Source organism: Oncorhynchus keta, chromosome 34 (assembly GCF_023373465.1).
Source record: "Oncorhynchus keta strain PuntledgeMale-10-30-2019 chromosome 34, Oket_V2, whole genome shotgun sequence".
In the NCBI taxonomy this organism is placed as follows: Eukaryota; Metazoa; Chordata; class Actinopteri; order Salmoniformes; family Salmonidae; genus Oncorhynchus; species Oncorhynchus keta.
This window is the reverse complement of record NC_068454.1, coordinates 60,775,107-60,789,415: the sequence shown is the minus strand read 5'-3', so window position 1 is coordinate 60,789,415 and position 14,309 is coordinate 60,775,107. Positions and strand designations below refer to the sequence as shown.

Below are 14,309 nucleotides of genomic sequence, written 5' to 3'. Positions count from 1 at the left end.
ATATGCCTCAGGGATTCATCGTGCGATAGAAATTCTGTCAGTTGAGAGAATGCACACATCCCACTATCTATTCAAAGCTAATAAACCAAAGAGGAAATAGTCTTGTGGTAGTTGTAACCTGACAGAGGAACAATAGCATAGCTTTGCAGCATTCAAATAAAGCAACAATACATAAGATAACAGGAATAAACAAGGCTTTTAATGTAAACAATGGCAAGTTTAATTCTAATAAGTTAGTCTCATTTAGCAAATTTTTACTGACAATCAAAATGCACACTTCAGCACTCCACAATTAAAATATAATTCTAATAATTTTGATTACAAGCTTAAAACCAGTCACCAATTACAGCATATGTATTTTATGCAGGTTAGAATGTGTTATTTCACATTTCCCACTCTTCCATAGGTTGCTCTCCAAGCAATAGAATACAGATTGTGTACTTGAAAGTGCAGCTAGTTAATAAATGTACACCTAGGCTGGGATGCAATCTGAGGCATGTTATAGAACAGCGCACTAGAACAGACTAAGGTCCTTTACCCTGGAGCCGACATGTGCAGTGATTACCATGAATAGGATTTCCACAAACGTCTGAGAAAATGCCTTTTACAAAGGTGCATTGTCAGCTGTCTAGTGTGCTGCTCTATAACACACCTTGAATATATTCCAGGCCCTAAAGACAGTGTATCAAACAAATCAAATGTTAGATATGTTATTCCACAGTAACATATCGTGAGTACAACCACACAACTAAATAAGGAATACACAAAACATGCAATAAATGTATGATCGATCAGACAAAACTGATACATATTTTACCCTTTCATACTGTACTGATTTTCCTATTGTTGAGATTGGTGTAAAGGCCTCATCATTGTCACCACCAGAAAGCTTACAGGTATACCCAAATGACAAGGCAATAATTCTGAAAAAGCTAATCGTACATCCTTTGGTTGTTGAAAGCATCTACCCGCTCTGACAACTTAACTTATAAACATTGATAAATCATGTTAACAGACACAAATAACATTTGTTTTCTTTTGGAATTCATGATTTCAAGCTCAATTGATTGATACCATTGAATACTTGTACAGTAAATGCCTCTAACAGCTGGTCCAGGGTAAAATTGTTGTTTAACTCAATGGTAAGGAGTAGGTCGGGGGTTGAGAAAGAGAGGACCCTAGAACAGATGTTAACAGCAAAATAACCATGACCTTGTTGTGCATTATGCTAACTTATAGCGTAGGAGCTTGCCCTGGATGTGAATCAGGTCGCAGGTCTATGCGTTGTGAAGCTCATGCTCCTGCCCACTCCTGCCTACTGCATCTGGGTTTGACAGAGGGTCCAAGTCGGCGAACAGGTTGAACCAGGCTGAGAGGTCTTTGGCGGTCTCTGAAGTCTCTGCACAATCAGAACCAGAGGTAAAACATCTCACACAGTAAACGTGGATGTTGACTAGTAATGTCTTGTTTAATACAACTCAGACATTGTGCTATTTATACCCAACAAGTACTTCGAAAGCATTCAAACAACAGGTTCTTGTTGGAAACACAGCTTTTTTTTTTTAAATGAGCTAAACCCTTACAATTCTATTCATTGGTTTTACACATTTGGCCCAATCCTACCTCTCACTGCTGCTGGCCTAGAGGGGTTCTGATTGGCTCCAGATGATTGCGCTGTTGCCTGGGAGATGGGCTGTGGAATGCTCGTGGCCCAATCTGGAAGGGAGATTCAGATTTAGATCCATCTTGTGGGGATACACATCGTTGCTTGATCCAGGAGACAATAAATTACTTTCACGCAGAACTTTTGACTTTGTGCAATAGACAAGAATATTGCAATTATTGAACACTGCATGTCTTCACTAAATCTATGTTCTCCAAAATACAATTGTCAGTCAACCATCTCAAAGGTCAAATAAGGGGTACTTATTTATATTTGTCCTGTTTCACGCATGTACAAGTAAGTATGTACCCTTCACAAGTGTGGTGTGAAGTAGAAATGTGTTTAGTAATGCATTTAGATCCACATGAGGTTAAAATATTATATTTCAGTGGGACTGTTCACCTCACTAGCCCCCATATAGACAAACACAAAAACAGATGAGGGACTACTGTAGTAGTCACTGCCCAGACCCAGAAATAAATGGAATGGAAAGAGATGAGTAATTAGCTATGGGTAAGCGAATCAAATAGCCAGTGCCTATTACTTACACAGCTGTAGTAAAAAATAAATTTAAGAAAATAATTTTAGGGCCACTTTCTGTGTGGAAATAGTTATGCATGGTAAAGAAAAAAACTGGCCAACTGCACAGCCCTAATTATGTCATTTCTGGGCTCATTCATAAAATCTAACCAACCACAGGGTTGAATTTAATTACGCTAATAACACAAATTGATGATTCAATTGTTTCATGCTTCATACTCTGGTCAGGGATTTCTCCTCAATTTAATCAAGGATGATCTTTTACAGCGAGGGGAAAAACTATTTGATCCTCTGCTGATTTTGTACGTTTGCCCACTGACAAAGAAATGATCAGTCTATCATTTTAATGGTGGTTTATTTGAACAGTGAGAGACAGAATAACAACAAAATAATCCAGAAAAACACATGTCAAAAATGTTATAAATGTATTTACATTTTAATGAGGGAAATAAGTATTTGACCCCTCAGCAAAACATGACTTAGTACTTGGTGGCAAAACCCTTGTTGGCAATCAGAGGTCAGACCTTTCTTGTAGTTGGCCACCAGGTTTGCACACATCTCAGGAGGGATTTTGCCACAATCCTCTTTGCAGATCTTCTCCAAGTCATTAAGGTTTCGAGGCTGACGTTTGGCAACTCGAACCTTCAGCTCCCTCCACAGATTTTCTATGGGATTAAGGTCTGGAGACTGGCTAGGCTACTCCAGGACCTTAATTTGCTTCTTCTTGAGCCACTCCTTTGTTGCCTTGGCAGTGTGTTTTGGGTCATTGTCATGCTAGAATACCCATCCATGACCCATTTTCAATGACCTGGCTGAGGGAAGGAGGTTCTCACCCAAGATTTGACGGTACATGGCCCCCGTCCATCATCCCTTTGATGCGGTGAAGTTGTCCTGTCCCCTTATCAGAAAAACACATCCAAACTCCACCAAGTGAGATATTGCATGGAGCTCCAGGCCAAGGGAGATTGACAGTTCTTTTGTGTTTCTTCCATATGCGAATAATCGCACCAACTGTTGTCACCAAGCTGCTTGGCGATGGTCTTGTAGCCCATTCCAGCCTTGTGTAGGTCTACAATCTTGTTCCTGACATCCTTGGATAGTTCTTTGGTCTTGGCCATGGTGGAGAGTTAAGAATCTGATTGATTGCTTCTGTGGACAGGTGTCTTTTATACAGGTGCCAAACTGAGATTAGGAGCACTCCCTACCTGTATAAAATACACCTGGGAGCCAGAATACTTTCCGATTGAGAGGGGGTCAAATACTTATTTCCCTCATTAAAATGCAAATCAATTTATAAAAAAAATAATAAAAAAAAGATTTATAATATTTGACATGCGTTTTTCTGGATTTTGTTGTTGTTATTCTGTCTCTCACTGTTCAAATAAACCTACCATTAAAATTATAGACTGATCATTTCTTTGTCAGTGGGCAAATGTACAAAATCAGCAGGGGATCAAATAGTTTTTTCTCCTTGCTGTACATGTTCTCTCTCCACAAAAAAGTTTTTGAAGAACTACACGGTGATGCTTCACATGGTTTGTTTTTCAATAAAGAGCAATACAATCTGACCAATGAATAAATATGCACAACAGTCTTGTATTTGACCTCTGACCTGAGAGAGAAGATTGGAGGTTGTTCCTGTTCTGGTCCAGGAGGTGAGATGGGAGGAAGATGGAGGAGTCTTCCTCCTGCTGGGGTTCCACTAGGCCCCCTCTACTAGTGGCTCCGCTCCCCTGGTCCCCCTTACCAAACACCTCCTGCCACTCCTGTGAGAACTCGCCCTCATCCAGAGACGTGCTGCCCAGAATCTCATTCAACAAGGCCATGCTTTCCCTCTCTCCACCCTCCTCCTGCTCCTGACGAGAGAAGGCTGAGAGAAGATCCTCAGGCCCTGGAATAACCAATCAAATACTGTGTTATTTAGAGGTGGGCAGTTGATGATATGTTTTTGGGGGTAAAATAAATAATTTTACATGATCTGTTCATATATTTCTATGATATTAATTTAGGACACACATTGTGCTTCTGTACATTACTTCTGTACATTACCTGTCATTTGTCTATTAAGGTCGATGTCTTCAAAGAATTGTCCAGAAGGTGTCTTGGTTTGAGCTGCACAGGATGATAATGAAAAGTGCATGGTAACTTAATTCAAGGCCTAGATTCAAGGCCTAGATTCAATCAAATTTAGCGTTAACCCAGACTCCATGCAGCCAATGTGATAGGTATAATGCCGGCAACCGCTTGTGGTTTTGACAGCTCTAACACAGTTCCACCTCAGACACTCAACACAACAGCTATGCGGGTGTTGGGAATCTGATTTAATCTATCCTTAAATCCATCATTATAGATCAAGTGAGCATTACAATGGCACTATGGTTCTTTACCTTCTTCATTAGACTCTTCATTGGGATCTATTGAGATAAGTCTAAGGACAACAACAACAAAAAACATGTTACATGTAGTGTACAGTATAGGATCCTGTGTAGCCTAATGTAAGACTTTAAATTCATTCTGTCATGTTGTATGGATTTCCACTTACTGGCCATCTGCAGTCTCCTCAAGATCTGTCTTTGTTTTGACTTTCTTCTCCCTCTTTTTCTTCGATCCCTGAGATGACAGTTTATCCATAGGGTCTTGGAGGCTCTGGAAGTAGAAGAATGACATACTGACAACGTCACAAGACATGACGCTGACAACGACACCTTGTGCTGTCATCAGCTGGGCTCCCTGCCTGTGCCATTAAACCCCTACAACTCATCCAGAACGCCGCAGCCCGTCTGGTGTTCAACCTTCCCAAGTTCTCTCACGTCACCCCGCTCCTCCGCTCTCTCCACTGGCTTCCAGTTGAAGCTCGCATCCGCTACAAGACCATGGTGCTTGCCTGGACTGTGAACGGCACCTCACCTCCAGGCTCTGAGGCCCTACACCCAAACAAGGGCACTGATCCACCTCTGGCCTGCTCGCCTCCCTACCACTGAGGAAGTACAGTTCCCGCTCAGCCCAGTCAAAACTGTTCGCTGCTCTGGCCCCCAATGGTGGAACAAACTCCCTCACGACGCCAGGACAGCGGAGTCAATCACCACCTTCCGGAGACACCTGAAACCCCACCTCTTCAAGGAATACCTAGGATAGGGTAAGTAATCCTTCTCACCCCCCTAAAGATTTAGATGCACTATTGTAAGTGGCTGTTCCACTGGATGTCATAAGGTGTATGCACCAATTTGTAAGTCGCTCTGGATAAGAGCGTCTGCTAAATGACTTAAATGTAAATGTAAATCTAAGTGAGGCCCTGTGGTGAAACACACAGTTCCTTCTTAATGTAAAGTACAACACTGTACGGACACCTTTTCAGTATATCATAGACTATTCACCGATTCCAAAATCCTGACAAAGATGATACAGCTTTAACAGAGGGATAGGGCTCCAGAGTGGCACAGCGGTCTAAGGCATTGCACCTCAGTGCTAGAGACGTCACTACAGACCCTGGTTCGATTCCAGGCTGTATCGCAACTGGCCGTGATTGGGAGTCCCATAGGGCGGCACACAATTGGCCCAGCATCGTCCGGGTTTGGCCAGGGTAGGCAGTCATTGTAAATAATAATTTGTTCTTAACTGAATTGCCTAGTTAAATAAAATTTGAAAAAAGATATGATAGAGGCCTCCCTCACCTTGATTGTAGAGAACTCATATTGCTGGCAGCCCTTAAAGCTCTCATGAATGGCAGCCATAGTGTGAGACGTCTTCTCCCAGAAGTGCAACAGGGTGGTCTGAAACACACACATACATATTCGCACAAGGCTGTAGCCAACAATTACTATTATGCAATAATTATTATTTAACTTTCTGTGCATACACCACTCCTTGATATTCTGGTATACCTGGTATGTGGTTAAAACATGAGAAAGCAGATTGCAGCGGCTGGCTCCTAATAAATCGACTTTCTGGCAGACATCATTCTTCAGTTTGTCAAAGCTTGTTTTAGTGGTTCGCACCTGCACTTGGACCTGAGGTGGAGAGAATAGATATTAAATATTGCCCAACTGAAGACAGGATCATAACTTAGGCACGTAACATTGCACGGAATAATGATCATCACACATGAGAAAACACAGACGTTGCAAGTGCAACCGACGTCTTTCTCACTCAAGATAACCCCTGAGTGCAACCAACACAAAACAGAAGAAAACATGCCTTTCCCCTAGTTCCCATGAATCAGCTCCATACTAAAGTACACAATCTCACACACACACACACACACACACACACACACAATTTTACAGTAAATTGCACCATCTAGTGGTAAATATAACAATTCCATTTTCAGTTTGATTCTATGAAATTTAGATGTAAATTCTTCATACAGAAACAGGTACAAATGCTTAATCAATGTGGCCCACAGACTTCCTTCATACGGTTTAAACAGTCCTTCATCCTGATATGATCGAGACCAATATCTAAAGAGAGTATCCAAACCTTGCGGAATTTCTCCATCTGTTTGTGTGTGTCTGGATCGAGCTCCTGGGATACATCCTTCATCCAGAGCAGTGCTCCACGGTATTCCGTCCTGGACTGTTCCATGCGGTTCACCGTCAGCCAGGTGTCAGAGATGGCCCGGTATCGGAAAGTCTCCACCTCCTGGTAGAGGCGAGACAAAGGACTACGCAGAGACAGCCTGAGGGGGACAAAAGACTCCTCAACAGAGAACAAATCCACTCATCCAAATGAAGTGCAGCTGACAAAATGTGGATTGAGTGAAGAGCAGCAGCTGGACAAAAATATACATTTAGAAAGAAGACGATTGTCTGTTCACCTTTTTTCTGCTCCTGAATCTTTTTGACTGGGTTATTGATCACTAAAAGCTCAAATATGGAACCGCAAAGAGTACGTCAAAATTAACCTATGAAACATTACCGAAACAACGTGGATTACCATGGCAATCTCTCCATTATGAATCATCAGTTTCTATTCAAACACTCTGGATACGGTGTTGATACAGTACAGGCCCATGTCTGTCATAATACAAATCTCTCACTGTATGCCGTTTTCTATCTTGCCTCTCTCTACACAGCAGACTCCTCGCCTGTCCCTTAAGGGCCAATTGACGCAATGTTCCACCTCATCTCTCTCTACACTGGTAGTCTATCTTCTCTGTAAGAGGGAGACTACCATCATAGGCAGCGTGTGAGTTTCACGTTTGAGGAAGCTAATTCTCACCATAGAACTGTACCCTTTATAAATATAGCATTCCATGCATCACCACATTCGCAGACTTATGCAAGATAACCTACTATTCATAATGTGATGAGTAGATTGGATAGTCATAATTTAGGCCAATAATATACCACTGTTTGCAAAAAAAGACTGTTCAATGCATGGCTGACTGCGTAGTGACGTAGAGCTATAGGCTAGATCAGATATGTTTCTTCTTTCTTTGCATGGGGAAAATGTGGCCTTTAATAAACACATTTCATTAAATTCTACTACACTTTATGTGACCGGAGACATAAGCAGAATCTTTTTTTATAAATACGACAAAAATTAAAAAAGGTAACCTACTTTGCTGAGAACGACAAACAGATCAATGAAAATGGTCTCCCCTTCTCCTAGGCCTAATATACAAGAAGGAGAGACACAAATACTTACCGTATGACATCCATCTAACCCGGAAGAGGAAATTATTGTCCAAAAACAAACTTTCAAGTGGCACTGATCAGTGAACATGTGCACTCACTGGTGATATATAGCCAATGATCTCAGCTGGTGCTGATACGTTTGTTCTCTCAATTAAGTTGAGAATTTTGATAACTAAAAGACAGTCTTTTCATTGTCTTCTCTTTACAGCACTAGCCATTTGCTTTCAAAACAATGTTTTCCCGCAATTGTATTTTGAAATATTGCAATATGCCTGGCTGGGCCTCTACTTTTCACTGACAGTCGCAACTCAACAATCATCTATTTGGTATTTGCCGCGCACGCTGCAGAAATTCCGACTGAAGGCAATGCAATTTAAAACAATCCACAGCTAATCTTTTTTTTATATATTTTTACATTTAGAAGATGCTCTTATCCAAAGCGATTTACAGGTGCAATTAGGGTACAGTGCCTTGCTCAAGGGTACTAAACACATTTTTCACCTAGACGGCTCAAGGATTCAAACCAGCGACCTTTCAGTTACTGGCTCAACAATCTGCCACCCATTTTAAAGAAGCTAATGATTCTCTGTGGCCAAATCATGTTTTCTGGTGTAGTAGCCTATGTTGAAGGAGTAGGCTAATTAGGCTAGATCATTTTGGCAATTTAATTCCCTTAGCCTTATGGACACACCGCCTATAACTACTATCCTACATGACCGTCTCGCTACCCTAGTAGTCTGTCTCGTCTCCTCTGGTAGAGGGAGAGAGACTACTATATCCTGCATGTCTGTCTCTCTAACTTGTAATGTGAGCCCCTTATCCTGTCTGTCTCTCTATCTACACTGCAATATCCAGTCTGTCTGTCCTCTGGTAGTGTGGTCCAGGTACAAACCTCTGCTGGGAGGAGAAGCAGAGGGCCTTCCCGGTAGCCTGCATGATCTTCCCAGCCCTGGTCCGGTCCTGGGAGCCCTGTGAGCGCAGGAACCGCCCCAACTCATTCTCCTCCTGGGATAGAACTGAAGAGGAGGGATAGAGCCACATGGTAGAACTCAGAGGATTGCACAGGGCTTCAGAATCCGGGTCCAGAAGAACCTTGGGTACCCATATGTAACTGGGTCCGACATGGAAGCAGGTGCCAGATGGGAGGGTGAAAAGACTCACAGCAGATTCTTCTCTGGTACTGCTCGATCACCTTCAATAGCTCCATGCACGTTCTCTGGACAGAGTGAAACACCTACAATGCCATGGAAAAATGACTTATGCCAGTCAACAAATAAATGCATTTTATGCAAATCTTTAACAGTCATCTGCCTGTGTTATGTGAGATGAACAAAGGTTGATACTTGAGATCGTCAGCTCAGGTCTTTGGTAATTGGGAGCAACAGTTGTCTGTGTATCTATGACAATGTATTCATGACACAGTAACAAAACAGATTTGAAGCATTTGATCTGTGAAGCGAACCTCCAGTTTGCCATCCAGGTCTGCGTCTGATGCCACGACATGTTCGTCCTCTTTCTTTCCCGTGACCTTGATGATCTTCTGTTTGGTTTTCCAGTACTTTTGCTGGAACTTGTTCACAACAGACGAGTCTTGGCTTTCAATAAAGCGGTCAAAATACTCCCGGGAGTAGCCACCGCTGCAATGACATCCGAAACGGTCAAAGTCTTGTTACTTTATCAACCATATGGCAAAAAAACAAATACATTTGTGATGTTAATTCAAAGAATATGGTGAGTGTTTTTGTACTCACTAATTTCCCCTCTCCATTTTGTCAGGTTACCTGTAACATAGGTTTCATGTTGTTATGGCTTTGCAGGCCAACTTCAACTCCCTTCCCCAGGTACGTTTAGACCAATGGTGTTGGCAATGGACTAAAACTGTAGGAGTTTCTACCTGCCCATTGGTTGAGGTCAAATATTAAAATAGAGTTGACATCCAACACCATTATGAAAAGTGCACCTGCCGCCCCGCCTGTTATCCTAGACAGTCATGGGCATATGATTGGGAGAATGGTCCATTTATTCGCGTTTTCCAGCTACAATAGTCATTTACAACATAAACAATAGCTACACTGTATTTCTGATAAATTTGATGTTATTTTAATGGACAAAAAAAGTGCTTTTCTTTCAAAAACAAGGACCCCAAACTTTTGAAAGGTAGCGTACCTTAACAAACAAAGTATATAAAATGTATCATGCTTGGGGACTCATTATCTTGGTCGATACAGTTGAAAACAAAAATTGAATTATTCATTGAGAAATAGGCTATATATATATATATATATATATATATATATATATATAAAAATTAAATAGATATTCAATAACCTTTAACCAAATGAACAATGCTCAACCTATCATGCTAGTCTAGTCTGTTGGCTAACAGTCCACACCCGAAAGGGCCTGGCAATACTCTGTCACGATTCAGCAGCCTCTGATAATAAGGTGCCTGGTTTTGGGCCTCTCGCTGAGAAGGCAAGCACGCACCTTGTTCAATACATTATCATCGGATAGCCAAGGATAATGCCATAGCATAAGACTTATAATAAGATGATTCCTGCATGTGAGTGAATGAATGTAATGTCCGGCTTTATTTGGCCGCAGTACCAGAATAAACACAGAACACTTCACATCATCCGCGTATGTTAACCAGACTGCCCTCTCCATATTCTTGTAGCCGCCAATAAACACCTATTGACCAAAGCAATTCATTTACATTGAAAATCAAGATCACATACCTTGCTGTGTTGATAGCCTACCATTCAGCTATAGACAACGTACATACATGTATTCTACTATTATTGACTGTAGGCTACACAGCGTAACCAGCTGCTCATTCTGTTGAATACAATACTTGCGCAGAATGGTCGATGACGTCATGTAACAACGCACCAAACTTGCTCCCATAAAAAAGGGTGCAGTCACGTTTGTTCGTCAAATATTTGCGATTAGCAAATAAAGCTGCAGAATATCCTCCCTGAGTTACATAAATGTTCGTTGTGAAAAAAAAAAACATGTTACAAATCATTTTGGGGGAAAAAAATTGTATTTTTTTTTTATTGTAGGCCTATGCGAACTGTAGTGGCCTTATTAATAAGGACTCGGTTGATAGTAAATATGAAAAATGACATTAAATGGGGATAGTAGGTAAAAAAATAGCGCATCTTGATGTCCACTGCAGAGGACATTTACTAACAAGCTTCTATTTAATGTGAAAAAATAATAATATTACACTGCTCTGAAAATTCACCTAAATATTCCTGAGATATGTACCTGTTAAGCTCTGTTTATACCTGGTTCTAACTTGCATCCTTTGTCTTGTCCACATTCTGATTGCGCCCTCATCTTCAGACAGGTGTAGACGACTACAAGATGCATTGTGATCTGATTGTGATCGGACCTTGCAGACCTCGGTTGTAGTCAGTCACGCATTGGTCGCGATCCGCTGCTCAGACTTTGCATGGGCATCAACCAATGGTTGTGTGACACGTCATCGACTGACAGATTGCTATAACATATGATCTTATAGCATGTATTATAGCTGATACCTAAAATACATATTCTGTCGTTGTAAGATCTGGCAGCAGTCAGCAATATGGACAGTGAAACCATCATGATCCCACCTCCTAACCAGGTGGCACGATTGACTTATGACATCAATATTTATATTTTTATCTTTATTTAACTAGGCAAGTCAGTTAAGAACAAATTCTTATGAGACACATTTTAATACCACCTGTATACCACAGGAGGTTGGTGGAACCTTCATTTGGGAGGACAGCTCGTGGTAATGGCTTGAGTTGAGTAGGTGGAATTGTAGCAAATACACATGGTTCCCATGTGTTTGATATCATTCCATTTGCTCTGTTCCACCCATTATTATGAGCCGTCCTCCCCTCAGTAGCCTCCATTGGAGTAAACATATTTCTGAAAATGTGGGCACAGTGACGTGCTTGAAACTAATAAATATAACTAATAAATATGCCTATGCGACAGGGATGATAGGATTTGGCCCACTATAATAAAGTGTTGATATTGTAACGAAACAGCAGGGAGCAGGCCTCGAACCCTCGACCTTCGAGCCCGAGGTCCGGCGCGCTATCGACTGTGCCGCAAAAGCATGCTCATGCGGCATGATCGATTTCCGCGCTTATAAACCCAGGGTCGTTACAATATTGACATTTTATTACATGTATTTTTTTTGCTTTATGTTTCGTTGGCTCGCGAACCCTTTACACACACACACACACACACACACACACACACACACGTTATTTTTCACATATTATAGCCAGACTAACGTTAGCTACTGTACATCAAAATAAAAAATGGATAACCAGGGAAACACAATAAAAACTTCAGCAAACAATAGCTTGAAGTGATGGTGGAGGAAATAGCAGCCAGGAAATGGTTGCTGTTGGAGAAACTTAACAACTGCGGGGTCACTGCAGACACCAAAAAGAGAGGATGGGCGAGAGTGGCCTAGTCTGTCTCTGCCATCGGGGGTATGGCAAAGGACAGTGACGCCGTAAAAGAGAAGTGGTCCGTCATCAAGCCGGCTGCTAAGAAGGGAGCTGAGAGACCGATAATGTGGACCAGCTGGAGGAGAAGGTGTCGTCCATGATAGGAGCGATGGTGATAGAGGGACTACGCAACCCGTAAGTTAGGTAATGTCAGCTGTCTTACAGGCTAACCACACCGCTTGCGTTGCTTGCGCGAGCGTTGCAAAATGAATGTAGAAATATATGTTATTCAATTATTTCACCCATACTGCTGGCGTGCTCCAACGAGCAATAGAAATCAGTTCTATTTCTGACGCAGATCGTGTTGCAAGTCCTGCCTCTCCCATCTCCTCATTGGTTTAAAGAAGCAGGTACCCACATGCCATCTCCTCATTGGTTTTACCCACGTGGGTGACTGAAAGAGAACGTGGCGGTAATCGCAATATAAAGAGAGATGACTAGAAACGATTGGGTTGACTGTTTTATGTGTGGATTCATTGGCGGAGTAGAGGACCTTGTGCATTTCAGGTAAAATAACAACTCAATGTTTATATCCCAGGACAACAGCAACAGCAAACTAGCTAAATAGGACAAATTAGCTAGCAAGTGCAAGCTAACTAGTTAAATTGCCATAAATGTTTAATGCTTTTCGACCTGTCCCCAAATTAATATAATTGTTTCATTATAGCCAACAACATAGCTAACGACGTTATCGTTAGCTAAGTTAGCCAAGTTCTTCTTTGCAAATTGACGAGATAACGCTAGCTATTTAACACTTCTAGAATATTGTAACATATTGTTAATTACTAGGTAGCTAGATAATGCACGTGTCATTTGTTTTCTTGCTGTATTTAAATATCCGGTAGCCAACTGTGTCTGTGGTGCAAGAAAACGTTAATGTTTACAAAAGTATCCATTTAGCTGTCCTAAAGTTAAGTACATTTCCAAGAATAAATCCTAAAGCATTATTTTCAAGAATCGCATTTCTTAACTTTTTTTTTAGGAAGAAACTTAGGAATAACCTAAAGAAAATTTCCAATGAGGAATAGCAACTTTGCTTAACTTTCTTCTTAAGTCTAGTTAAGGAAAAAACGGCATTTAGGAAGACATTTCTTCTTAAGAAAGTTTTGTGAATCCGGCCCCAGGACAAATGATGCATTACAGCACCAGGTAATTACACAATTACAAACACTTACCATAAGGTGTGCTAATTGTGATGGTAGCCGTAATGATGAAAGAAATAAGAAATGATCAAGGTGACACCCCCACACATGTGATATCATTGAAAAGCCTAAAATGTCCTCTCAAAGGTAAACCAGGAAATAACACAATGGCATGTATGGCCTTAGAGATAAGGAACAAATATTAATGTCCATTAGAGAGGAAGAAAATGAATTGTTGGGTCTCAGGAGGATATGACATTATGGCCTTATGATGAATTGATTAACAAATAAAAACAAAATATAGTCAAGGGACAGCCCTTTGAAAGAGAGGGAGAGAGCGAGCGAGCGAGAGAGAGATATGAAGAATTCAAAAACCTTGGAAAGAAATTGAGAAACCTATCCAGCCAAAAACACAGAGACCCAGAAAACCTTAACTTATGCCTTTACTACTGGGAAACACTGAAACAGTACATAAGTACCCTAAGAAAAAATAAGGAACAACATGTCAGAATACAGCTCAATGTGATTGAAGAATGCATCGAATCAAATCACTTCTGGGAACACTAAACAAACAACACAAAGAGCTATCTTTCCAAAACCACTTCTCTAACCTTTTCATCATATAACAAAGAACCAAGAACAAAAACATGATATTTTAGAAAACTTAGAATCAACTATTAAATATCACCAATTACATTGTATGAGCTACAGGACAAAATACAAACCCTCCATCCCAAAAAGGCATGTGGTGTTGATGGTATACTAAAGGAAATAATAAAATATGCAGACCATAAATTCAAATTGG

General features: G+C 41.0%; 1 protein-coding gene across 1 annotated transcript; it reads right to left on the bottom strand.

Moving 5' to 3' along the window:
- Nucleotides 1–177: 177 nt before the first annotated feature.
- Nucleotides 178–10,727, bottom strand: LOC118367429 (islet cell autoantigen 1-like). The gene is made up of 14 exons (XM_035750902.2): nt 10,578–10,727; nt 9,591–9,620; nt 9,302–9,476; nt 9,001–9,073; nt 8,732–8,855; nt 6,680–6,878; nt 6,085–6,210; nt 5,875–5,973; nt 4,746–4,849; nt 4,591–4,631; nt 4,253–4,315; nt 3,816–4,094; nt 1,624–1,716; nt 178–1,399 (listed from the first exon to the last, which is right to left on the bottom strand). The coding sequence occupies exons 2-14, from the start codon at nt 9,605–9,607 to the stop codon at nt 1,278–1,280; spliced, it is 1,515 nt and encodes a 504-aa protein (XP_035606795.2). The 5' UTR covers nt 9,608–9,620; nt 10,578–10,727; the 3' UTR covers nt 178–1,277.
- Between the last annotated feature and the right edge of the window lie 3,582 nt (nt 10,728–14,309).

Coding starts and splice junctions, on each gene's coding strand:
- LOC118367429 (XM_035750902.2), bottom strand. Junction 4,316..4,590: donor TGAAGAGTCTAATGAAGAAG/GTAAAGAACCAT, acceptor CATCCTGTGCAG/CTCAAACCAAGACACCTTCT. Junction 1,717..3,815: donor CCTCCAATCTTCTCTCTCAG/GTCAGAGGTCAA, acceptor TCTCCCTTCCAG/ATTGGGCCACGAGCATTCCA.